We start from the raw sequence: 27120 nt of genomic DNA, 5'->3' as shown, positions 1-27120 counted from the left end.
ACATGCGGTACTTGGCTCTCAGAACTGAAGGACTGTGAATTAGAACAGTTGGCATCTGTTCTGATCCACTTAAAAACAAACGACAATGTCTTAAACAAACAAAACACTTCGATATGAATTAGTCCAACCCAAGGCTGCAAGTTTACAGCACTTAGTGAAAATTAAATTGTTCATAGATTATTTGAGCACCTTAGCAGTCAGTATAATGCTGAAATATTATCAGAATTCAGTTAAATAATACTTAATGGTCCATTTTCTTAATTATTCCTTCTGTGAACCACACTAGTTTTTTCAAAGAGAATGAAGTAGTGCAGTCACTGATACTTGTTTTCAGAAATGCTCCTTTAAGCATAAAAATGCTTTATAGATCTCCAGCATTTCAAAGTTGATTTTAGAGATTATAAAGGTTTTAAAGTGTATGAGTTGTTTTCGACCAGTGACGGGGTGGGGAGCGGGGCTGATAGGAGAAACCAGCAAGCAAGGAGGTACTGCTGGGGTTTCCTAAAGCTAACCCTTAGGTGGCAGGGCCATTTGTACCCAACCATGATGCCCCCGGTGGCCTCACTGTGTGCGCTGAGCAGACTCGGACTGTTCTGCGCTTGCTTGGAATGAAAACTCAGGCTCTGCGGACCATTTCTCCATCTTTCATTTTGCTTTTGCTATTTTTCCCTATTCAGCAGTACGGTGTGAATAGATTGGATTATGAGTTAATACAGGCCTATGGGTTGTTGCTAGGACAAAAAGCTAGGCTTTGTTTGGGGAATGACATTTGTTTGCTGGCTTTCTCTTGGAAACATAAGAGCCTTTCCCTTCTAAGCAGATTTTTTTTTTCCCATGATGAAACCATGGTAAATATTTCTGATTCATTGGGTAGAACCTAGTGCTAGCTACATTAGGTACAGTTTATGTTTCAGGGATTCACTAGGAGGCTGCTGATGGGGAATCTTCGGCTGAGCACATACTCACGTGTTAATGTTCCTGTCTTCTTACAGGAGGTGATCGAGATCGGATGACAGCAAATCATGAGAGCTACCTCCTTATGGCGAGCACCCAGAATGATATGGAAGACTGGGTCAAATCCATCCGCCGAGTCATATGGGGACCGTTTGGAGGAGGTGAGTGTATTTTAAAATCATGGAAAAACAGAAAGGTAGGCCAAAACTGTTCATCTTTTCCCCCAGCCCGTGTCACTATCAGCACCTACTTTCAATTGGATGAATGTTAAAATAAATAGTAAACTACTAATTTATTTGTAGTCACATATCTAAGTAACTCCTAGAAGTTCAGTTTAGATCAAATATCATTAATAACCAACCTTCTTCCACGAATATTTTGAATTATAAAAAGGGATAATATTTTTCTTTTATCTTGGATGTTCCATTTTACTAATAATACATAGTTATGAGCCTCATATCATAAATGTAGATTAGTTAATAACCTGTAGATACAGGGCAAAAAAACATTTTGACTATTAGTTTTGGAAGAGATTTCAGCCCCCAGATGCTCAGTGGTATCAAAGAGGAGTGGCAAAGCATTGGATGAAAATATGCTGCTAATCAGAGTGACAAAAAAAAAAAAAAGCTTTGCAACTTTGCAATCAGGAAAGTATTTGTGGATTTGATAATAAGTTTCTTTTAAAATTGTTAGCTAATACAGTGTAGAGAATATATCATGTGAAGAATAAGCTACATGGTGCTATGAATAGAGCTAAAAGGAAGAAGGAAGGATAAAAGGTGTGATCTTTTCTATCAAGTAATATAGAGTGATATAAACAGAAAACATATTTAAAGAAAAATCCAATAAATGGAACCAAATAGATAAGGACCCCAAAATATTCATCTATAACCAACATGTATTTCCAAGAATGTAAAGCCTAGTTATTTTATGTTGATGTAACTAAAATAAATGATATAAATCAAATTCATATCTATTAAAGCAATTAGAACTTTCATATTTATTTTATATTCTCTTTTGCATATTGTCAGCCCCCTGAATTCAGAAGTGATTTTTTTTTTCCCTTAACATATCCGATGTTTCTTAAGCTGACTGACCTCTTTACATTTTAGAATAACTTCAAAAGCTTAGTTTAAAAAGTTGAAAAGTTAAGTTAAACTTAAAATAGTAAAGATTCATGGAAGACATGTTGATATTTTACAAGAGTAGTGGTACATGTCTGCAAACTGCCTGTCCTTTAGCAAGATCTCCTCTTGGGGAAGGGGGAGGTTCCTAACCGGGGTGACCATTCATCCCAGTTTGCCTCGTAACAGTGTAGTTTACTACTGTTGTCCCAGGCTAATTTTCGACAGTGCTACCTCTCACTCTCACGGTGTTCTAGTTTGGGTGACAGCTTGTATGGTCGCCCTATTCATATACTAAAATGGTTAGTAAGTGACTTCAAAATGTTTGAAGAGGCCGGTGGGCTGAGATCCCATCCCAGTGCCTTAGCAGAGAGGTCTTCATCATGACTATTCATGAGAGATAGATACTCAGCTGCGAGAGGTCTTCTGCTACCCTCAGGGTCAAGGATTTTTGGGGAAGCCTAAGGATATGTCTTTTCAAATTTCCTGTTTCCCCTCCATTATCAGGTTTCTGAGGCTCCTGAGTTCAGGAAGATTCTTAATATCTGCTGAAAGTGGTACTTTTGTTGAAGTATTATTTCTATCAAGGATTATTTTCTCCCATTCCTCCTCTTCCATCTGTCTTTTTCTCAAGAAAAATGAATGAGATCCAGTTTACTTCACCAAATCAGTGGCCACAGGAGGTCCTATCAGCACAGGAGTATCACAGGTGATCCTAGTGGGATCTATGTGTTAACCTTCAAATTTATGAACCTGGAAGGAATACTCTAGTAGCTGATTGGTTTGTATACTTTATCCTGCAGAATGTGCTTCAGGGATTTTGCAAATGCTGATTCAAATTTACTTTTAAAGAGATATATTTTAGCATAGAGCACTTACAACAGAAACAATACCCTGAAGAATAAATCTTCTCCTGCCCTCTTTGCTTTAATTGAAGAGTGTTAATGAGATTGTAAGGCAAGCTCTTAAAGTACTCATTCAATTTGCAAGAAATCTTTTGTAATTCATCTGATATCGGAATTTCCTAAAGTTGTTAAGAGAATACACAACCAAACCGAATGCTGACCCTGATAGAAAATTGCAAACGTCACCCATAATCTCATGTTTCAAATGTTTGTATTAATATAGCCCCTCTATACTTACTGATTGAATTTTAAAGAAATGTTACAAATTTGAGTTGTAAACAATAAATTTATATGACTGAGAAACATTTTATTTATGTATTGGGGTTCCACTTAGTATTTCATTAAAAATAAGTTTTTCACCAATTAAGAATATTTTACTTTATTTTTATTTATTTATTTTTTAACATCTTTATTGGAGTATCATTGCTTTACAATGGTGTGTTAGTTTCTGCTGTATAACAAAGTGAATCAGCTATACATATACATATATCCCCATATCTCCTCCCTCTTGCGTCTCCCTCCCTCCCACCTTCCCTATCCCACCCCTCTAGGTGGGCACAAAGCACTGAGCTGATCTCCCTGTGCTATGCGGCTGCTTCCCACTAGCTATCGAGTTTACATTTGGTAGTGTATATATGTCCGTGCCATTCTCTCACTTTGTCCCAGCTTACTCTTCCCCCTCCCCAAGAATATTTTAAAACCACTCAATTAGTTCAGCCTCACATTTTGTAGATTAGGTCGTTAAGACCCAGAGAGAATGAATGACTTGCCAAGTGTCATACTGTGAGTAACATAAGTAGGAAGAAAACTCGTGTGTTTTCACTATGAGCTTCTTCCTGCTTTATTGTACAATAGCTGATCTATTACTTCTACTATGGTAGTGAAAAACCCACAATTACAAGTCCATGCCTTATTGATAGTATATTCTTCAGTATATGAAAAATAAAAGTGTTTAAAAGTTGACAAGTAGGATGAATATAGTTGAGTTCTTCAAAAATATCTGAATTAATACCATCAAGAAAGTGAAAAGACAACCCATTGAATGGGAGGAAAGTATGTCCAGATCATATGTCTGATTTTGGACTTCTACCCATAATATGTAAATAACTAACAACTCAAAACTAAAGACAAATCAAAATTTTGACCCAATTAGAATCAATTTAAAAATGGGCAAAGAATCTGAATAAACATTTCTGTAAGGAAAATATACAAATGGCCAATAAGCACATGAAAAGATGCTCAGCATTATTAGCCATCAGGGAAATACAAATCAAAAGCACAGTGAGATACCATTTCTTTCATACACACTAGGATTGCTAGAATCAAACAGTTCCGTAATAACAAGTATTGGCAAGGATGTGGAGAAATTGAACCCCCCCCCATATTGGTAATGGGAATTTAAAATGTAGCTGTTTTAGAAAACAGTCTGACAGTTCCTCAGATGATTAAACATAGAGCTACCATATGACCCAACATTTGTACTTTTAGGTATATACCCAAGAGAAATGAAAAATGTATGTCCACACAGAAACTTGCACATCAATATTTATAGCAGTATTATTCCTAAATGCCAATAAGTAGAAACACCCAAATGTCCATCAATGGACAAATAGATACACAGAAAGTGGTATAGTCATACAATGGATTGTTCAGCCATAAAAAGAATGAGGTATTGATGCATGCTACAACGTGAATGAACGTTGAAAACATTGTGCTAGATGGAAGAAGCCAGTCAGAAAAGACTATATATATATATATATATATATATATATATATATATATATATATATATATATATCTCGTTCTATTTATAAGAAAGTACAGAACAGAGAAATCCAGAGACAGAAAGTAGATTTGTGATTGCTTAGGACTGGGATGGGAAAATAAGGAGTTTGCAGTGGGTTGGTAGCCAAAACATATGAGATCTTTTTTTAGGTGATAAAATGTTCTAAAGTTAACTGTGATGACCGTTGCATATATCTGAGTATATTAAAAACTATTGAATTGTACACTTTAAACAGGAGAATTCTATGATATGTGAATTATATCTCAGTAAAGCTGCTAAAAAAACTCCTGAATTGTCATAATTGATTTTCATTAGAGAATACATTTCTCCTTCCTATCTTAGTCATAGAATCCAAGACAGTTAATCCTAAATAAAAACCTATGGGCTTCCAACCTCCTTCCCACTGCTCAAAGATTGTTGTGGTTGTTGATTAAATGGCATCTGTAAAGACATTTGGAAGGTGACTTTTCATCCTGATTTATCAAGCTCTGTATACCACCTCCGGATACATTTTAAATGTGTTTATTGTAGAGAGGGCATTTCAGTGTCTATATTGCAGTTCTACAACCTGTGTTTCTAAATAGTTAAAGTTTTTCATGAGGCACTGAAGCTTATTCAGGTTGTTTATACATGTAAGATATTCCCTCTTTACTATTTCAATATTAGACGTTTGATTAAAACATAGGTGACACATGAGGAGTTTGCTTAGTTTTTCAATATTTAGAAATTAAAAACTGTTAAGTGAAATCATAAAATATAGGGCTTTGATATTTCTTTTTATGAAAAAAAACAAAGTTCCTACAAATAGATGAAGGAGGGGAACCAGGGGAAATGCAAAATGTAGACACCCTCTCTTAACAGCCAAGCCTGATAACTTAGTTCAGTATTGAATCTAGATACCTCAACTTTCATTTATCTGATCAACCCCCCTGTAAACAGATGCTTCCCTATTAATGATGCTGAGAAGCACATGGTTTCTGCTTAAAAGTCCAATCCAGAAGTTGGGATGTCAAAACATGTATTTAACTTTGGAAACGTTTAGGGTTCTGTTTTTGTTTGTTTGGGTTATTCTTGTCTTTTTCACTGGGCTTCTGTTGGATTGTTTTTGAGGCAATGTATATGGAATTACCCAGCCCAGGATCTGGGGAGGGTGAAAATTCATTAATTGTTCATTAGATCTGAGGGCATAGCCTAACTTTAGCTGCTAACAAAATCAGGTCCTTCCTGTATATTTCTGTCTCCTTATGAAAAGAGTTGAGTCAGAGACTTACCAAGGCAGTAAAAATACTGAATGTGAATAATCCTCATGATGAGTAATTAGCACATGGGCAAGCAGTGGTTAATTAAGAAGCTGTGTGGTCTTGCCTCTGACACAGACCACTGTGTGATCTGTGGTAAGTGATATTACCCCCTCACCTTTAGGTTCCTCACTTGTGAAATAACGTTGGACAAAACTCTTTTAACTAAGATTCATTCCAACTCCAAAGTCCTGCGATCACATGTGTTCCCTCCATACCAATGCTCAGAGAAGTGATGTTTTCAGTGGGCCAAGGTGCCTCTTGTCCAGTGCTGCCACTATCTTGGTGGGACTGAGTTATACTTCACAGTTCCTTATTTTCCTAGCAGCCTGCTGTGACACAGAAATCAAAAACAATGGTCGAACCATGGGGCAGAAATAATAATGATTCCCTCAGTGACAAAATTTTACCTATCTGGGCATGCTAGTCAGAGTAATGATGTTTCTGAAGGGAGTATCTTTTTAATACTCTTCACAGCTTTTTTTAATGCTCCTGCTAAATAGCTAGGAAGGTACCCAGAGGCCTTAGGGGTCAGTTGGGGTTAAAGCACTAGCATTCCAAATGTGCTCATGGAACAGCCAGGTGGATGAATGATTAACCCAGTGAGTAAATTGTTCAGTGACTGGGACCAAGGGTGTTGGTAGACATAGGGGCTGGGGTGCAGCGGGTGCATGCACGATCAGGGGAGAAGATGAAAGCAGGATTGGTTCGAAAACCATAGCCAGACAAATACATATGTATAAAAACGTAGAAACACACACACATATGAGTTAACTTGTTTTGTGGTTATACCTGCAGAATCTTTGCTGCTAAATTTTGAACAGTTTTCTATTTCACACACATATGTTTTAACGATATGCACATTTACATCAGCACTCACAAATAGATTCAGTTGCAAAGTATCTGAAAAAAAAAATCTTGTATAGGAAGAGAATAAATGCAGAAAGGAAGGGGCAAAAAGTTGACCCCCTCGGGGCTGGTTTGGGGCTGTTTGGTTTCTGGAGGGACTGAGGCAGCCAGCTGTAAAGGTATGTACAAGACCAGAGCCGGCAGGGGAGTCACTGCAAAGGCAAAGGAAGAAACAAGGGGTTCAGGCGGCCGCGGGGCACTCTCCCTGCTCCCCTCACACTGTTGTGACTGCACCTGCTGCATGTGACCGGCGGGCACTGAAGGCAGCCGCAGCCACAGCGTGGTGACGAGGCAGCTGCAGCCCTGCCAGCTCCCGCCCAGCTCTCTTTGAGAAAAGGGGAGCAGGAACTGGACTAGCGGGGGAGAAACTCCCTGCAGAGCTGCTTCCTACACGGATCCGAGGAGGAGCCTCTCCCGAAACGGGCACTGGACTGTTCTGACGTGGCGATTCCCTCGGGAGCCCCGGGAGTTTGAAGACCGAAGGGAGAAGCCCGCAGAGAGCATCAAAGGCTGAGGGGTGCTATAAAAGGAACAGGGGAGTTCTTTGAAAAGAATCTGTCATGCACCGAAATGCTTTCTGGAGAAGGTGCCATTATCTGCCTCCCCTTTTGCTCAGATAAAAGGAGCCAGCAAGGACAGTACTGAAATATCCCTCAGGGGCCTTTTGGTCATTGTTCCTCTTTCCCCTGCTCACAGCTATTTGCTGACCTTTCCAGAGAATCTCAGTCCCCCCAGTTCCAGCTGAGAAGACAGTTCTTAATAAAAAAAAAAAAAGAAAGAAAAGTCTGCTGTTGGAATGGGAGGTGCCGCTTGCTTGCTGTGGTTCTTTTTGCTGTGACATTTTGGAATGTCTGCAGAAACAAAAAAAGTAATTAAAAAAACCTCAAAAACTCCCGGGATTAGGCAAGAAAAAAGGAACTTTTTTGCCAAAAAGAAGTAAATGAGAGGTGGTAACTTATCCCTGATTCAGGACCTGGATGATCAAAATCTTCAAGTTCTAGGAAACAGCACTTCAACAAATAAACAAACATGAGAAGGAGTAGCTGTGGGATCCCGATATCACAGAGAGACAGGTTTTAAAGGGAGCCAGAAACGGGTTCAGAATTTGGGGGCTGTATGATGCCTGAAGACAGAAGTACTGGGGGGCGCCCCTCAGGTGCCTTGGCGTCTACTCCTTTCATTCCTAAAACTACATACAGAAGAATTAAACGGTGTTTTAGTTTTCGGAAAGGTAGGTACATAATATGTTCATGTCCTTTTAAAATATCTTTCTGATGCTTTAAGGTCAGTTTACGCTCAGATAAAGTGGGAGTTTGGAAGCCAAGAGCTTAAAACTGTACAAGAATGGTTTATGTGTGGTTTTGCTTGTCTATACTTATTTCTCGAGGTTCCTATTGATCTGTTTATTACTGCCTGTGAATGGGCCAGGTGGGCGGGACTTAAAGAACGGTGGTCCTAAAGGGATCACCTTGACTGCTGGAGAACAAACAAGCTGGCCGGACCATGCCGAGGGGAGGGGCCGAGACTACCTTGGGCTGTTCCCAGACTCAAATCAAGCAGCCATGCTGTTCCCGCCTTGAACTGAGTCCCTCTCAAGTCCCCGTTCAGCGCTCCCATCACATCGGTTTGGTTCTGGCTGCCTGCGCTTGCCTCTCCTCCCCTACTGAGAAAATTGTAATAATCGGATTATCTGTAGTGACCCCTTTTCAGGAGGCTTTGAACCATATTGATTAACACTAATAAGAAATAGGAGTCACCTTGGCTTTCCAAATATATCATAAGGTGGCACTGGGAGAGGGCAAAGATATGAAGGATCAGGAACAAGGGGTGGGAAAATATAAGCTTAGGATCAATAAAAGAAACTAAGTATTTCAGGGCTTCCCTGGTGGCGCAGTGGTTGAGAGTCCACCTGCCGATGCAGGGGACACGGGTTCGTGTCCCGGTCTGGGAAGATCCCACCTGCCGCGGAGCGGCTGTGCCCGTGAGCCATGGCCGCTGAGCCTGCGCGTCCGGAGCCTGTGCTCCGCAACGGGAGAGGCCACAGCAGTGAGAGGCCCGCGTACCGCAAAAAAAAAAAAAAAGGAAACTAAGTATTTCAGAATTGATTTGTATAGGGGGAGTTAAAGGGTACAACATAGGTAAAATGAAGTATTTCTATAAAATGTTTCTGTATCAACATACTTTAAAATGGCCTTTTGTTTTAAAATGGGAATAATTAAATCAAATGAATATTTAAATTGGAACTAGATAATTATAATTTTAAAGTCATGTACTGTAACCTAATAATTTAATCAGGAGCTGACTTGAGTCCCATCTAAGGTTGTTCTTTCTCCCTTTTTTCTTTAATTTGCCACCTATTAATCAACATTCTCTATCTAGTAATCAACAAAAAATAGAAGAGAAGAAAAACCGTATATTTAAAGCAAGATATAGTGGGAACTTTTTAAAACTAAACCTTGCTCCTTCTGAGTCTTTTCCTTTGAGCAGTTAATATCTGGCTATGATCATTATTATATATTATAAGCAAGGAATTATCATATATTATAAACAAGGAATTCAGGTGTTACTTTATATTCCTCTCTCATCCACAAAGATAATTAAATGAGAGATATGTGTCTCATGTTTTATAGATCTTTAGAGATTTCATGGTTACTGTAAGATTGCATCATTCATAGAGAAGTTGGCAATGAGAGAAACTGAAAAAGGCTAGGGATTAATTGCTTAAAGGACATCCCCTCTTCTGGTTCTCCCACCACTCAGCAACTAAATTGGGTTTATCCAAACATGTAGAGAAGGTCTACTTTTCTAGGTTATTACTGCTCATTTGTAACATGAAATGTTCTGGGGACAATTAATTTATCTTCGAAATGCAGAGCAAAGTGTTTTTTATGTTTTCCACCTTCTCTCCTCCCATATTGGAATATAGCATGTCTTCAAAAACCCTGTCTAACACTGCTGTTCGTTATGTCCTCTTCGCTCTCTCCTTAAATATCAATGAGGGAAGGCAGTGCTGCAAAAAAAAAAAAGAAGAAAATTCCCATGGGCTGGCAAATGGCAACCAGAGAGTGGGGAACAGCTTCCATCTATCATCTCCTGTGGGCTATTTTTAAACTATTGTCCTTGCCTCTGCAAAGTCTTAGTAATCTGAAGAATGTTCAGCATTTGAGTCAAGGATTAACAGATTTTTATTTTACAAAGTTGCATTCTGGTTACTGTCAGAACCATAAAGGAGAGGAGGTGCAGGGGGCATTCAGCTGTGTTAAGTTCCCTCTCCCTGCTCAACCACAGTTAGGCAGTGAGGTTCTGGGAAGGAAGGCGCCAGGCTGAGGCTGGGCTGCGAGGCTGTTTCTGTGCCACACTAGCCGTTGTTTTCAGCAGCGGTGTGAAGCCCAGGGTGTTAGATCTTTATTCAAGGTCCTGCACTGAAAAGAATGAACTTTTCTTTCAATCCCGGGTTCCCAAACCATGCTACCTTAAGAAGAGAGTGTCGTTTTGTGCTTTGTTTAATCCCCTGGGTGCTCCAGGAGTTCCATAAGTGGACAGGGGTTTCTGAGTTCCTCTCCCAAGCCTGTTGGAGAGCATCCACTGAAGTCCTTTCAATGAAAGCAAAAGGGAGGGTGCAAGAAGCATGGAAAAGCACCAAGAAGTGCAAAATGGTAATGCGTCTGCTTTTCCTGATCCACGTTTAAAACATTTTTTACTACTGTTATGGGTCGGCTGACAGAAGAGGCAGCTCAGCACTTCAGAATGGCCCTCAGAATGAAGAGGGGAGCTCAGTTAAAGTTTCCAGAGGCCTGGTGGGATTGCAGCTTGCATGCTGTGCCTGTTGGAACTCACTGCTCTGAGTTCCTTTCTCTTACAGACCTCTTCTGTCCTTTACTGCCCTCTGTTTCTTTGTTCAGCTACTAATAAAGGTCTCTGGACATGTTTTCTCAGTGGTTTTAAAAATCTAGGCACTGTGAGCCATCTATTAAGTGGGGAGAGTGGTGCTTTGGATTTATGTTCTGGTGAGATAAAGATTACAATGTGTTCTTTACCCTTTGGATTTTGAAACTATATATTTTTTACCTCCATAAGACTATTATGTAATATACAGAGCCTAATCAATCTTTTGATTACTTGGAACACTTTGGGTCCTGATTTCAGTGTTAATTTCTAGTCAGAATGGTCTGGCTGGTTTAAGATTGTTGTGATCACAGAACATACTAAAGTAAAATTTTAAACCCTAACTTTATCTTGTCTTTTTCCTGAGTCGTGCTCTTCTTGGAGATAAAGAATCATTAATTCCCCAGTGCTTTTTTTTTCCCCCTAGACAGTAACTTAGTGGTCATGCCCCATTGCTTCTTCCTTCTTTATATACTTTCAGCTCCATTTCTATTTCCATCACCTTAGTTGTCTGTGCCTTTATGGCTTTATGCACGCAAGGTACTTTGACCTTAGAAGTGGCTCTTCAAGACAGCATCCATCCTCACCTCTTTTCACCCCAACATTGTTCACAAATTCCTGCAACACAGTTCATTTGTAAAGCGTCGTCCAGTTGGTATTCCTGAAACAGTACTAACAAGCAATGTTCCACGGCTTAGAAATTTTTCATGAGTCCCTATTGCTCCCAAGAGGATGTCCCGTTTCTTGCAACTGTCAAGGGCTTCTAAGTAATTCCAACTATTTCCAATTCCCCAGACTATCCCCTCTTCCTCCCTGAACCCATCTCCTGTAATACCTCTTTTCTCTGTTCAGTGCCCCCTCTGCAGTGATGCTCTCTCTCCTCTGCAGTCTGTCCACACTCTACACTGTCTTCAAGTCATTGTTGGCTCTCACTTCTTCATCAAGCCTTCTCTGTTCACCTGTTATACTCTTTACTCTATAGCCCCTATATTTCTTATATGCTGCCACCTGGTCACCTTATCTTCATAGCTATTTTCAAGTGCTTTTATGCACATTTGTGATAAGAAATATATATTTGTATTTGTTTATTTCTTCTCAAAGTTAAGAATGGCAATAAGTCTATTCAATCCAGGATTCAAGATCTACTGCAGGCTGGTGAAGTATAGTATTATTACTTATCTTTTTCTGCTAGTTCAGAGACAGTAGTGAATTAAAATAGAATATCTTTACAGAGGTGGTGGATAACACCAGCATTTTCTTTAAAGTAATTTAAAGTATTCTGATCTGTCCTCAGAACCTATTTTTCCCTGTATATGCAGATGGTATGTTTATAAGTGAAAATGTTAATACATTAAGTGATGGTTAACCTTAAAGCATAAAAAAGTTAATGTATATGTTGTAGTCACATTTATCAAAATTGATTTGTCCAACAGAATGCTACTATCCAAATCCATATAATTTTAAATGGTGCTATAAATGAGTAGCTCATTAATTCACATGTCAAAGTTTTACAGAGCATCTACCAAGTGATTTTGGGGGTGAGAAGGCAAACAAAACAAGTTTCCTGGAATCTGTGAGTTCACAGATTCCTTGAAGATAAAGAAACATATAAAATAAGTAATTACTTAATCTGTAATAAGCACTACAACAAATTATATACGAAGTCTGAGGAGTTTATGAATAAAAGACTCACCATGGACTCATCTGGAAAGGCAGTGATTCATCTGAACTACATGAAATCAGATTTAGTCTTTGGAAGTTTATGGAAAGACATTTTCTCTTACATGATCCTAAAAGAGTAGTCAGCATCCCTATGGGAAAAAAAGGTCTGAATTGAATTAACATAACATAGTGGAAAAGGAAGACTTTTAGAGTCATATACACCTGTGTTTATACCCCAGATCTACCACTTTCTAGATATGTGACTTCAAGTCACCTAGCATCTCTGAGTCTATTTGTAGAAGGGAGATGTCCTTGCGGAATATTTGTGAGTGTCAAATAAGAAAATATATGTAAATTGCATGGCTTGGTACCTGGATGTAAATGGTGAGTATAATTACTCTGCTGGTCTAAGACCAATGCTATTGGGTCACTATTATCACATTATTACACTTGCTTATTTTTTTCAAGCCTTTATTTTTCTCCAGTCTGACTACAAGGAGAGTCAAGATTTTACCATATATTCATTGGTTATTATAGATTCTGAGCTTCTTGAATTAAGTTTTCTATCCATAGAAGATTTGTTAGCTGCTTAGAAAGTGCTAGTAACAGACTGAAGTAAGCTTTGGCTGTCTTTGTTTCTTAGTTCTGTACTAAATTGGATGTCTTTTATTTTTATTTGTCCATTTACCATGGGCAAATGTTCATTTTTAATTGAATATTATTACAATCCTGGTGACACCGCGACTTATTCTGTTAGCAGGGTTGTAGTAAGCAGAAGGATAAGTAAAAGCAAATTATCTATATGACTTAACATGTAATCTATGGCACGGAAGGGACAGGGAACTCTGAAAAATAACTGATAATAGAAAATTTAAGTAGTAACCGAGAAGTTATCTAACTTCTGCCTTTTTCATCAACAAATCAAAGACTTTTTTGTTTTCACGTTTTTATAGGAATCAGTGCCACAACCTGAGAAGTCTTGATAAGTTTCATTTTACCTTGGAGTTAGTCATTTATTTCCTCTAATTGAGGAGATGAAGTATTTTATTTTAATGCATGCATTAATTCTACAAATGTTTATGGAACACTCAATCCTTACCCACTTTGGTGTTAAGTTCCAGGGAGCAAGAGAGTTTACCTATGTGTCTTAATCCATTCAGGCTGCTATAACAAAATGCCACAGACTGGGTAGCTTCTAAACAAAAGGAATTTATTTCTCATGGTTCTGGAGGTTGAAAGACTGAGATCAGGCCAGCATGGTTGGGATATGGTGAGAGCCCTCTTCTGGGTTGCAGACTGTCTACTTCTTGTTGTATTCCCAAGGGGCTGAAAGGGAAGGAGTGAGAGAGCTCTCTGGGTTCCCTTTTATGAAGATACTAATCCCACTCATGAGGGCTCTGCCCTCATGACCTAATCACCTCTCCAAGTCCCTACCTCCTAAAACCATTACCATAGGCATTAGATTTTCAACGTAGGAGTTTGGAAGGGACACAAACATTCAGACCGTGACACTATGGTAGACGGAGTATGAGCCTTGGAGTCTTTCATGTTCCCAGTTCAGTCCTTATGCCTGCAGTACTTTTGGAAATTTACCTAAACCTCCTTTAAGTTTATAGGATAAATATACAGTATAAATTGTTATCCAATATCATTTATAACAATAATAATAAATGTAAAATAATCGTTTTATTATAATAATTGTGAAAGTACAATCTTCTTTTGACTGGTGAGGGACTAGTCCAGTATGGGTAGGCATCTAAATAAACAATTACAAAGCAATATGTTAAGAAAGCAAAGAAGAAAATAGCAAATTTTGTGTCTGGGATGGGGGTGAGGGAATGTTAGTAAGGACTTAACACAGGAGAGGATGCGAGTCGAATCTTGCAGGATAAGTTTTCCTAGGCTGGCTCATGACAGCAGGACCTACCTTCTAGAAGGAGACGTGAAGATGTAATAAGTCATAATACATATAGGAAACAACAAATAGTTCAGTATAGTTATCGAGTATGTTGTTTGTGAGGAAGCAGCAGTAATGAGCATGGATATGGCACAGTGCCTGGCACAGAAAGGGTGCTACCTAAACATTTTACTTTGAATAGTGGATGAAGAGGCAGAGATCAGATTGTGGAGAATTTGTATTTCATGAAAAAGAGTTTGGTTGGCCAGGGGGCACCATGGGAAGAAATGAAGCAAAAGAGAGGCATAATCTGATTTAAATATTATGAAGATCACTGTGGCAGCACTTGCCTGGTTTGGGAACCCAGCTCTATAAAAGTCATTTAAGAAATATTGAGGATCGAGATTGAAAAGAGTATTCTTGAAGGAAAGAATTACGTAAGGTGTGAGAAGTGTCAGGAAGAAGAGTGAGATTGATAGATTTAAAGGGAGTGAGCCATAAAGTAATGCAAAAAATAAATTTGGCTGTCAGTGATTTGGCAACTAGGTAGTTATTGGTAATTATAGAAAAAGCTCTTTTAGTGGAATGACGGTGTCAGAGGCCACATTGTAACAGTTTGACAAGAAGATAGAAAGTGATGAAATGGAGCCAGAGTTATACTTAGTTGGGAATCAAGGAGCAGAGTGAATAAAGGGACAAGGCACAGAGAGTACAAAGATGTTTAGTTTGTATTTATTTATCTTTTAGGGTGGGTAGAATTTGAGTATATTTTTTAGATCACACTGAAAAACATCACAGGCTGCCTCTAGCTATTGAGTATATAAATCACACATAAAGGAGAAACCTCACAAATCCTGAAGATATTTAGATTTTCTTTATATTTTTTTCTCTCTCCTGTCTCTCCCTCCAGTTGAAACAGCCTCCCACAGATATAATAAAATTACCTGTGCGATTTACTTTCTCAGCCTAGTGGAAAGTCACGTCCTGAGTGATGCTTCATGACACCATCAATATACTTCCAGGAGAAATATGCAGAAATTCCAAGGATGGTTTTGTTAGGGAATGTGAAACCTCTCTGAGAATTTAAATGGACATAGCTGGAACTGTTTACAAGACTCACACCACAGGGAATATTCTTGTTAATAATCTACTAATCAATGTGTCCTTTTCTCCATGCTGCTAGCTGGGGATAGATCATGACCTTGTGCTTTTTTGTTAATTTTAAAATTGGAAGTTTCACTGCTCCCTCAAAGAAAATTCTAACTAAAGCAGCTTTTAAAAAAGAATTCCCCCTACCTTTTTGTACAAAAAAACATTCTCACACAGGAAGTTAACTCACCATCTACCTTTGTAAGTCAGAGATGTTTGGGACATTCTATTTCCAATGCTACAGAATGGGAAGTATACATCTAATCATTACCTAATTCTTTGCAAGACCAGATAAACAGCAGAAAATTACTATTTTTCCCACAGGAATTTCTAAGTATGTGTACATACTGTCTACATTTTTTAAACTCTTTTACATATTTCGTTGCTAAATAGGCATAGCTCTTTATAGTAAGGAAATCATTTTGTTGCGCAAGATGCTGAGTTTTTTCCTTCTCCTTTTTTTTTCCCGACTTCCCTCCAAATTTGCCATTTTCTCAACAGAAATCACCACTTCTAGTGTGATGACAGGAATTGAGGTCAGAAAACTAGTAAGAGACGTGTTTCTTCCTCTGTAACTCAATTTTCAGCCATTATACCCACTAGGCAGTATTGTATAATACACAAACAGAGGCTCTGAAATTCAACAGCCTTGATCAAATCCTGGCAACATCTTTTACCAGCCCTGTGACATTCAGCAAGTTACTTAATCACTCTATACTTCCATCTTGTCCTCAGTAAAATGGTGGTACCCACCTCATAGAATGCTGAGAGTTTTAAATGAGAGAAATGCAGGTAAACTTCTAGTACCCATGCCTGGCGTACATAAATACATCCTAACTATTACCATTTTTTAGAGCACAAAAAGGATATGCTATTTTCTTCACTTTTTGAATGTATTAATATTTTAAATTACTAGGAAATGAGGACACATAATAATTGGGATTAAATAAAGTGGAAGAGGACAGGTATTCAGGAACTAGCAAAGATTTTTAAGCCTGACTAAATCTGGATATGGACTTCCATTCTGCCACTTGGTGCTGTGTAACTAACCTTAGGTGATTTATTTAATATCTCTGAGCCCAATTTCCTAAGGTATAAAATAGCTACCTTGTATATTTATTATGGAAACAAGAGAATATATGTCAAGGACTTAGTGCATATTAGGTACCTAATACATGAAAGGATGTTAGGGCTTTTGGCTTTTAATTTCTTACTATACCTGTTAAGAAAATTCTTATCATATAGGCAAGCCTATATGTAACAAGGGGAGAAAAAAAAAAAAAACGGAGTGCCCATCTAAAGCAAAAATTACTGTGTCCTTTATCACATCCTTGAGTTTTGGGGAAAAAAGAAATCCTGAGAGTTTTAAGAAAAGAATGTTTGTTTTTCATTACTGCATAAAACCAAATTTTGGAAGTTTGGTTCTCATTTGTAGTGCTCATAGAGGTTGAACTGGAACATCTTTAGTAGATTTTCTGCTGGATTTAGGGAGAAACCTTATGTAATGTATCAGTCCAAAAGAATAAGTGAAAAATCAGATATGTAAGATTTATTCCCAAATGTTAACATTATGTTTTTTGGTTTTTGGTTTTTTTTGCGGTACACGGGCCTCTCACTGTTGTGGCCTCTCCCGTTGCTGAGCACAGGCTCCGGACGGGCAGGCTCAGCGACCATGGCTCACGGGCCCAGCCGCTCCACGGCATGCGGGATCTTCTCGGACTGGGGCACGAACCTGCGTCCCCTGCATCGGCAGGCGGACTCTCAACCACTGCGCCACCAGGGAAGCCCAACATTATGTTTTAATATAATTTATAAGTGCCTCTGAAAGGCTATCTCCTCAATTTTGGCAGGATAGAACCAAACATCCCAGGCAAATAAGCATCAAAGAACTTCAGGGGAAAAGATATGGTATTCTTCATTCATAACCAATTTTCAAGCTTTGTTATTAAAATACTAGAAGAGCTTCAAAATCATTATCACCACTTCATACAGAAATGAGCATTGTTGCAAATAACCGAAAACCCAGTGAATGGTGACTTATACAGGGGCTTATTTTTCTCACATTGAAAAAAAATCTCCAAGGAGTTGCTGCTGGTATTGGGTCAGTGGTTCAGTGATTTCAGCCCCGTTATCTCTGTGAATCTTTCAGCCTTTCCCTCGTGGCTGTTGCCTAATGGTCAAAAGATGACTGTTAGTCACAGGTAGCATGTCCAAGTTCAAGATGGAAAAAGTCATGATTGGCAATTCCAGCTATATCTTTCTCTTTCATCAAGATAAACAAGTCTTCCTAGAGACTCCAGAAGACTCTTGGGAAGTAGGAGAAGTATTTAATTTTCCAGCCACGAAAATAAAAATAACAAGAGAAAATAGGAGTGTGAATATCTGTTGAGTTAGGGGAAAGTGTTTAACACACCGTTATAGAGAAACTGCTTGTTCCAAAGTCTACAAACTAAGCTAATTTCTAATTCTGTTTTATATGCATTTGACTATTAATAACAGGTAACTCAATCTTTTTTCCTAGAAGGAATATATGGATACCATTAGTGGCAGATTTGATACCAGGTGTACAATAGTTTGGTTTGTTGTTGTATTATTGTTTCTACTTAGGCTAAGAATATTCTCTTTGGTAACAAGTGTTTATTGCTTGGAATGTGATGGTTTTGCATTACTGAATCCATACATAAATTATTTTACATATAGGGAGGTAAAGCATATGTTCTTACTATTAAATTCTGAACCTGATGTTTTTGAAATATTCCCCAAACATTCTGGAGTCTTACATAGTTTCAACATGGGACACTCATTTTTCTTCCCCTTTTATGAAAATCATAAGATCATTAAAGCCACCCCATCTGGAAACATTGGAATCACATTTGCTTTGGCTCTTTTTCTCCCTCTTTTCTCATTGGTTGATCATTTTTCCAAATTACCAACTGATAATAATATATTTTAGAGGCATTGTTTCTTTTTTTTTTTTTGCGGGGTGCGCGGGCCTCTCACTGTTGTGGCCTCTCCCGTTGTGGAGCACAGGCTCCGGACGCGCAGGCTCAGCGACCATGGCTCACGGGCCCAGCCGCTCTGCGGCATGTGGGATCTTCCCGGACTGGGGCACGAACCCGTGCCCCCTGCATCGGCAGACGGACTCTCAACCACGGCGCCACCAGGGAAGCCCCGAGGCACTGTTTCTTAATCAGTGGGGTACCAAATGCATGCACCAAGAAATGCATCATTTGTAGGTAATTAAAAATCATTAAAAATCATTGATAAAACTGATCAAAATTGTTTTGATTTTTATTACCCCCATGTGCTGACAATTCTAGGCAATGTGTAATCATATATGCCTCCCTGTTAGGACAAACCACCATGACCCTGTCTCCTCACTTTTAGTATGCACTGCTTCGTATTTCCAATACTTCTCTTTCCAATAAATTAATAGTTTAATATTTTAAAGAGCCAACACTGTCTGAAATATTTTATATGGATGAAAATTCTGCATTTCTTTTCATGGTTTTATCCCTTTGATTATAATCATAGCATCATCTCTTGATTGAAAAAAAAGGGTGAACAGAGACATGAATAATATTTAAACTAAATGAAAATTGGACATAAATTTACACTTGTAACAGAAGTAGAATTTGACTATTATCTACAGAATATTTCTGTTTTTAAGTTTTTGGATATGTTTTTTCCCAAAAGGAAAAAATTAAAAAAAACCCAAAACTGAAATTATGTTTATTGCAATATTTCTTATTTCAAAGTGGATATCTCAAACTCCGTATTTCCATTTCAGTTTTGGGCTAAATATGGAATACAGGGGGAAAGGACAGCACAAGGTAAACCCTTTTCATTTGAAGAATTGTACATAATGAATTTAATTCTGTAATAATGTTAAGTACCAGACGTGAAATGCTTGCTAGCATTCCAATCTTTGTTTTTCCTTTACATTGAGTTTTAAAAGAAAGCAAACAAAGTGAGAAAAGATGAATTTCTCAAATTCATTGTGATCCTTTATTTCTCCAGGCATTTTTGGACAGAAACTGGAAGATACTGTCCGTTATGAGAAGAGATACGGACACCGTCTGGCTCCAATGTTGGTGGAGCAGTGCGTGGACTTTATCCGACAAAGGGGGCTGAAGGAAGAGGGTCTCTTCCGACTGCCGGGCCAGGCTAACCTTGTCAAGGAGCTGCAGGATGCCTTTGACTGTGGAGAGAAGCCATCCTTTGACAGGTAGATTTCAAGTTTTCACTAACCATCCTTCACTGAGACACTCAAACTCAACCAAAAGGTTGCAGTAAACTGAGATGACATAATCTTAATTGATGTTGTAACAGTTTAGAAGATGGATTATATGGCCTCACAAAGATGGATTGTTTTTAAGTTACAGAGTCAAAAATTTGATACTTTAGATGTCTTTCTCTGCCATACTCCCCCCCCCACCTTAAAACATTATTATTTATTCTTTTCCTTTGGCCCTAAATTAAAACTGTATTAAACTTTTACATTGGAAAAGTAAATTTTCAGAATAGGAGTCTTCTCTTGTTTGATGTTTCTTTGAATTCTTTCAGCTAAGGGATATTAAAAGTGTTGATAAACAGAGATTGGGATATTGGCAATGTAATTAAAAGTATTATATTTTTAAATATATAGCTCTATCTTAATCTAAAATAGATTTGCAAAGAAACAAGGAGAAGTATATAGTATGGTGAAATTCAGGAAATAATGGAAGTTGCAGAGAAGAATGCATAAAGCATCCATAACTCCACTGAGTTGAACACTGATAATATTTTGTAAATTACCTCCTCCTGTTCAGTTTTTTTAATTCAGTAGAAAAATATAGTCATTTATCCTAATATTATTAACTCAACATTTGTAGCAGGGTTTTTTTCATATCAAGAGTTGAAAAATGCCCTTTTATTCCAGCATATTCTAACTTAACATCTGATCATTGCCAACCTCTGTAAGCATAATTTTTAATAACTATTTCACTCTATAGGTATATTGTTCATAATTGCTTCAATAAATTTGGACATTTAAGTCGTGACTTTATTACTATTACAAGTAATGTTGTAGTGAGTACACAATTGATATAAATATTTTCTATTTTTGGAATATTTTTTCAGGAGAGATTCTCAGTATTGGACTTGTGGATAAGAATAGTTTTGATACTTGAAAATTGCCTGCTTAAGTAGTATTTCTCTTTGAAAGTATAGAATTATCGTGTGGATAGACAGATCTACAGGACAGATAGACAAGAAGACTCTTGAATACATGATATGAGATAAAGGAAGCATCATTGAGAGTATGGGCTTGTTCCAATCCAAAAAATTCATGGTAACTCATTTGATGCCCCTTTACTGGTCACATTAACAAAATCCCGAACAGTGATACAATCATGCTGGCAAGGTGTGTTGAGGTAGGTGCCCTGATGGTGAGAGTACAGATCATCATAGTCTTTCTAAAGAAATTTAGTAATGTATTTCAAGACCCTTTAAGCAGGAAAGTCCAGTCCTAGAAAAAAATCAGATATGTGGAAAAAAATGAAGCACAAAGTTGCTTATTACAATTTCCATAATAGTGAAGAATGAACTCCAATCTATTATCTCTAGCAATAGACTGTGGTTAATATAATATAATAAAATGTTATTCACTTATTAAAATTTTGGGAAAATGCTGATTAGATAATAAGTAGAAAAATTAGACAGGATAAATTAATTGATCAAAATGCCACCTTTTTACAAAAAGTGTCACAGTTTATGAAGATTCATAAATTCCCTCTGAGAGAGAAAAATTAAATGTGGTGGTAAAGAAATGAATTCAAAACTAGGGTCAGAGAACAAATTTCAAAAATGCAGATATATTTTTGGTTGGGGAGCCACATGTCTTATTCTATACTTTGGAAAAAAAAAAAAAAAAAGATCCGCAGCTCCATAGTTCAGGCCTGTCCGCAAGATATAAACAATGGTTTATCTAGGAGAAATGTAATTTTTTGTTCCAAAATTAGAAAAAAGTTTGTCAATGGAATCCTCAAAATAAAATATCAGATTATGGGATAAACAACATCCTATACAATGAACTCATGTGACATTGATAAATTTCAGTGGTCTTTTTCTTTACATTTATGTATGGCCTAAATATATGCAGATGACCTTAATAGCAAAATTTATCTATTAAAAGTTCTTTTGACACAGGCATTTAAAATTTGGTTCTTTTAACAGCTCTTTGCTAATATGTGCAATTTAGGGGGATATTTTATATATTTAAGGATACTTGTGAAAGATGTGCCCTGTAAGCAAAATTATTCCTCTGTAACTATAGGCTGACAATGAACTTTATATAAAATGTGATCCCAGTTAAGAAAAATGTATTTTTTTTGTATAAAAATGCATCAGTTCATAGAGACTAAAGAAAATATAACAAAAGATAAACATTAATTTTGTGGAATAATGAATGACCTCCCCTTTTTTATACTATAAATTCAGTAACTATACATTACTTTTATAATCAGAAATTTAATCAGAAAGATCTTTAATTTCATGCTGCACAAAAATTTCCTTATCTTTTGATAATTTCTGAAGTGTAACTACAGAAACTCCCCATTTACTAGAAAATCTGTAAAAGAGAGTTACAGAGAGTATTTCAGCGTCAGAAACAATATGGTAACATTGCTAGTATGCTTTGAGAAAAAGGAGTGTCATTTGTTTCCTCAGTCATTCACTGGTTCAGGTTTCTACACTGGTGTATTAAACCACCCCAAAACTGTGTGGCATAAGCAATAACAACCAATCATTTGTTTATAAATCAGCAATTTAGGCAGACCTTGGCAAGGATGTGCTCATTTCTCCAGTACATAGTGTTGGTTCATGTAGATCAGTTAGGTCTGAAGGATCTAAGATATGGCTTCACTCACATGTCCGTAGCATTGTCTGAGGTGACTAAGGTAGCTGAAGGCTGCATGGTCCTTTACGTCCCTCTCTCTGTCTCTCTCTGTCTGTCTCTCTCTCTCTGTAGTCTCACATCCGATAGTGTGTCTCTTCATGCAACTTTTATCTCTGGCAGATTAGTCAAGCGACATTAAGGCTCAGGGTTCTAAGAGAGTAAAGCTGGAAGCTTATAAGCATTGCATTGCTCAAAGCAAGTCACGAGACAGGGCCAGCCTAGATTTTGGGGAAGGGAAATAAACTCCAGAACTTAATAGAAAGAAGTGGCAAGCATATACAGAGAAGGAAAAATTTGTGAGACACTATTTTAGGAGAAAATCACTATAGCTTTAAAGTCTAGAAATCAAGTGGAGTAAATTCCCTAACTTTGTTCTTTTTCAAGATTATTTTGTATATTCTAGGTCATTTGCATATCTGTAAAAAATTTCGTATAAGTTTGTCAGTTTCTACAAAAAATCCTATTAGGATTTTGATAGAAACTTCATTGAATCTAGAAATCTATCCATCTAGAAAAGTGATATCTTAAAAATATGAAATCTTCTAATCCTTGAACATAGCCCATCTCTACATGTCATTAGGACTTTTTGTATTTCAGCAATACAAAATTGTATTGTAATTTTCATTGTAAGATCTTGCTCCATTTTGCTAAATTTATCCTTAACTATTTAATGTTTATAAATGCACCTGTAAATAGTATTATTTTTTATGTTTAATTTTCTAGTTGCTTACTGCTAGATTATACAAATATGATTTTTTATATAGAGATTTTTCCTATAAACTTGGCAAATTTCTTTATAAATGCTACAGGGTCCTTCTAGATCCCTTAGGATTTTCTCTATGCATGATCTTGTTGACTGTATATGAGAGTATTATTTCTTCCTTTTCAATAAGCTTTGCATTCCTCCTTCTTAATTTTCTGTATTTGCTAAGAACTATTCTACAATAGTAGTGAGTGGATATACGTTTTGTATATGTAGAGGGAAGTTTTTAGTCTTTTGCTATTACTCATGATGGTAGCTATAAGTTTTGTGTAGATGCCCTTTATCAGGTTTGAAAATGTTCTTATATTTCTAGTTTACTGACAGTTTTAATAATGACAGACAATTGAATTTGATCAAATCCACTTTTTCTGCATTTATTGCAGAAATTATCTGGTTTGTCTGTTTTATTATGTTAATGAGGTGAATTTCAAATGTTAAACCAACTTTGCATTCCTAAGATAAACCACTTTTGGTTGTTATGTATTACTCTTTTAATATATTGACGTATCTGACTTGGAAATAACTTGTTGAGGATTTTTGGACCCGTATTCATCAGGGCTATTGACCTAGCAACTTCTTTTCTTGGAATGCATTTGACTAGTTTTGTTATCAAAGAAATTCTGGCCTCAAAAGTAGGCCAGAAAATGTTCCCTCAACCTCTATTTTCAGAAAAATTGTATGTAGTTTGTATTATTTCCTCCATAAGTCTTGGGTAAAATTTACCAGTGACATCCTTAGAGGTGAGGTGAAACAGGTTGATCCTGAATAGCCCAGTAGGTTATAATAAGAAATTTAGTTTTTATTCAAAGAGATATGGAAATCCATTGAAAGATATTTAACAAGCAAATGGAATAATTTTATTTACATGTTAAGAAGAAAAGGTCACTCCGTGAGGGAAAACTAATATTTTCTACTACTCCACCCACAGAACACTTCTGACACCAAATGTGTGGGTTTTCCGTAAGAAGCAATTCTCCAGTTCTTGGTAGACACCCACTGAGTGTCCTACGATTTAATCAATTCTGGCACTAACTGCCCAGAGTTAGTGCAGACCCCACAGGTTAAGGGCTCATTTCCACAAATCTGCCCCCCTCCTACTTCAGGTACCAATTACAAGTCCCAGGTTGCCACCTGTAGTTCTGACCAACTAGCCATAAACCTGAGGTTCCTCAAGATCAATCATTTGCTAGAATAGCTCACAGAACTCAGGAAAACAGTTCAGTTACTAGATTACTGGTTTATTATGAAAGGATACAACTCAGGAACACAGATGAAAGAGATGCATAGGGAGGAATGGGGTAGGGGCTCAGAGCTTCCATGCCCTCGCCAGACGTACCACCCTCCTGGCACTATGACGTGTTCACTAACCTAGAAGCTTTCCAAACCTCTTCAGTGAGGGTATTTTTATGAAGGCTTCATTATATAGGCATGATTGATTAAACCCTTAGGCTAAAGCTCCAACCTTCTAATTACCTGATTGGTTTCTCTGGCAACCACCCTTCACTCACCCCACCCTCCATCATCCTTATGGGCTTTCTCAAGGATGCCTTAATATAAATTCAGGCATGGTTGAAAGGGGCTTGGTATGAATAACAAAGACTTCCCTTTCACCTTCCTCACTCCAGAATTATTTTAGGAACTGGGGATAAAAAACAAATATTATAACAAAAGACACTTCTATTACTCTTATAAGTTAGGAAATTACAAGGGTTTTAGGAGCTCTGACCAGGAGCTAGGGATAAAACCCAAAATACATCATGGTATCACAATCTGGCAATCTGAATATGCTTGTATTGACAAATAAATTGTTAAGCTTGAGTCTTTCAGTAGTAGGGAGGCAGAAATACAAATTACTGGATCTGCTGATTTTCAAAAAAGGATTTCCAGATCCATGGACAGTGAAATAAAAAGAAAAGAGTAATGTATTTGTGGCCAAATGTAATTGCAAACTACATTCTTAGGGAATAAATAATCCATAATTTCCCAAGGAGAGTATATTATTTTTGGAAATGTGTCCAAGTAGAGTATTCTGCCCCATCTGCTGTTTTAGTTACTTGACTGAGTTTAAACTTTCTCATGACCAAGTCCCAGTTCAGGTTTCAGTTTTTGGGATGTGAAGACAAACTGCCTGGGAACATTTTCTAGTTCAGGTTAAACTCACCAGTGTTCACCATCAAAGTGATCTAAAAAAGAATGTAAGTTAAAAAATGCAGATCATGCATAATGTTTTGAGTAGATATTAGTATATAAAGCAAAGTACAGAAATTTTTCTTTGTGAAATATGTTAAAGAACGACAATGAATAAGTATTTTCTCTTATTCTAATAAAGCTTATATCTCACTAAAGGGTCAACTGGATTTAGCTATCATCTTTACATTTATTAAAACCTGGAAAGAAATTCCCACAGGAATTCTGCAAAGATAATCTCTAATTTTAATATTAAGACCTATTATTATTGTAACTCTAACATTAAGCACTAAAATTTGAATTTTAAAACAAACTTTTTAAATACCATTTTAAAATTATAAAAATATGGTGTTATTAAAATTTAATGTAAATATTATTAAAATCATATTTTAAATTATAACATTTTCTTTATACAATTTAGAATATAGAAGAATATAAGAAAGAAAGATGACTATTTCAAAATTAAACAACCCAGAGAGCTCTTTCTATATATATAAATAAGTAGATATAGAGACTTAAATATAGAGATATATCTAAATACAGATATATATATATACACACACACACACACAATTACTGGAATCACACAGTTTTTACATCTTGCTTTTCTTGTTAACATTACATCATAAACAACTTTCCATGTCACTAAGTAGTTTTCGCAAACATGATTTCAGGGACAGTATAGTAATTCATCCTATCATTATATTGGTTTGTGTTATGGGAGAAGAGAAAGATGGTTTGAGAAAAAAGAAATTAAAACATACACTACTTGAATTTAGAGAGATTGCAAGTGCATGTGCCAGTTTTTATGAAACCATGCACTTTCTGCTCTTCTTTAATTATATCAAATGCTATTTTTCCAGTTCTGAGGTTCAAGTTTGAGACTTTTACGTACGCATGACTTATCAGTTAGATGATGTATTCCCATAGACTCCTTGACCAAAGTGAATTCTGAGAGAAAGGACACTCTCATTGACCTGAAAGAATTTGTATTTAATCAGTTTATGTCAACTGTAAAAAACAACAGATGTTGGAGTTCCTAACCTTTCTTTTCTTCAATAATTCTGTTTAGAAGTGAAAAAAATTAAAATATAACATTTTATATTAAACTTCCCCACTTTGAAGGGACAAAAATGAAATGCAGAATGTGTAAAATCAGATTAGAAGCAAAGTGTTTTTTCATTTCCAAAGCTCTCCGGATGGTATCAGCTGTTAAAGAAGACACAGTTTCGAAGAGCTGGGAAGGTAGGGTCAAAAATGGTCATGTGGGTGTCACCATCGTAGCATTAACTGCTCAGCAACAAAATAACTATGCACTTACAACAAAGCATTCAAGAGCAAGGACAGAAGCCTGGAGAAGCCAGTGATTCTACACACTGTCCAAGAATCCCATAAAACAGCTGCTGTCCGAGGTACCCCAGCTGCCCTCCCTTATACTGAGTTCACTCTGTCCTCTTCCCTCCTCTTCTCCTGTGTTTATTTTTTTATTTGTTTTGGTGACTGACAGGATTACAAAACAAACTGCAAGTCTACAGAGATAAGATGAAAAAAAAAAGCCTAAAATTTAGAGGCAGAAAACCCAGACACATTTTAATTTTATCGTCTGGGTAGCGATATAGCTTTGAGCATTACTGACCTGAGTTGTGAAAAGTGAACTTGAAAGG

General features: G+C 37.0%; 1 protein-coding gene across 7 annotated transcripts in view; it reads left to right on the top strand.

Annotated features, from left to right (window-relative positions):
- Positions 1–27120, top strand: part of ARHGAP24 (Rho GTPase activating protein 24) — a 780792-nt gene that overhangs the window by 709455 nt on the left and 44217 nt on the right. For 6 of the 7 annotated variants that reach the window (XM_060147878.1, XM_060147877.1, XM_060147879.1 and 3 more), the window contains 2 exons: positions 993–1115; positions 19590–19797. In XM_060147878.1, the coding sequence (XP_060003861.1) occupies positions 993–1115; positions 19590–19797 (331 nt within the window). Of the gene's footprint in view, positions 1–992; positions 1116–8014; positions 8208–19589; positions 19798–27120 lie in introns of those variants that run through there. The other variant, XM_060147884.1, reaches the window with a different exon arrangement.

This window comes from Lagenorhynchus albirostris, chromosome 4 (assembly GCF_949774975.1).
Source record: "Lagenorhynchus albirostris chromosome 4, mLagAlb1.1, whole genome shotgun sequence".
Taxonomy (NCBI): Eukaryota; Metazoa; Chordata; class Mammalia; order Artiodactyla; family Delphinidae; genus Lagenorhynchus; species Lagenorhynchus albirostris.
Note: the sequence above shows the minus strand (reverse complement) of the source record. Positions and strands in the feature narration are given on the sequence as shown.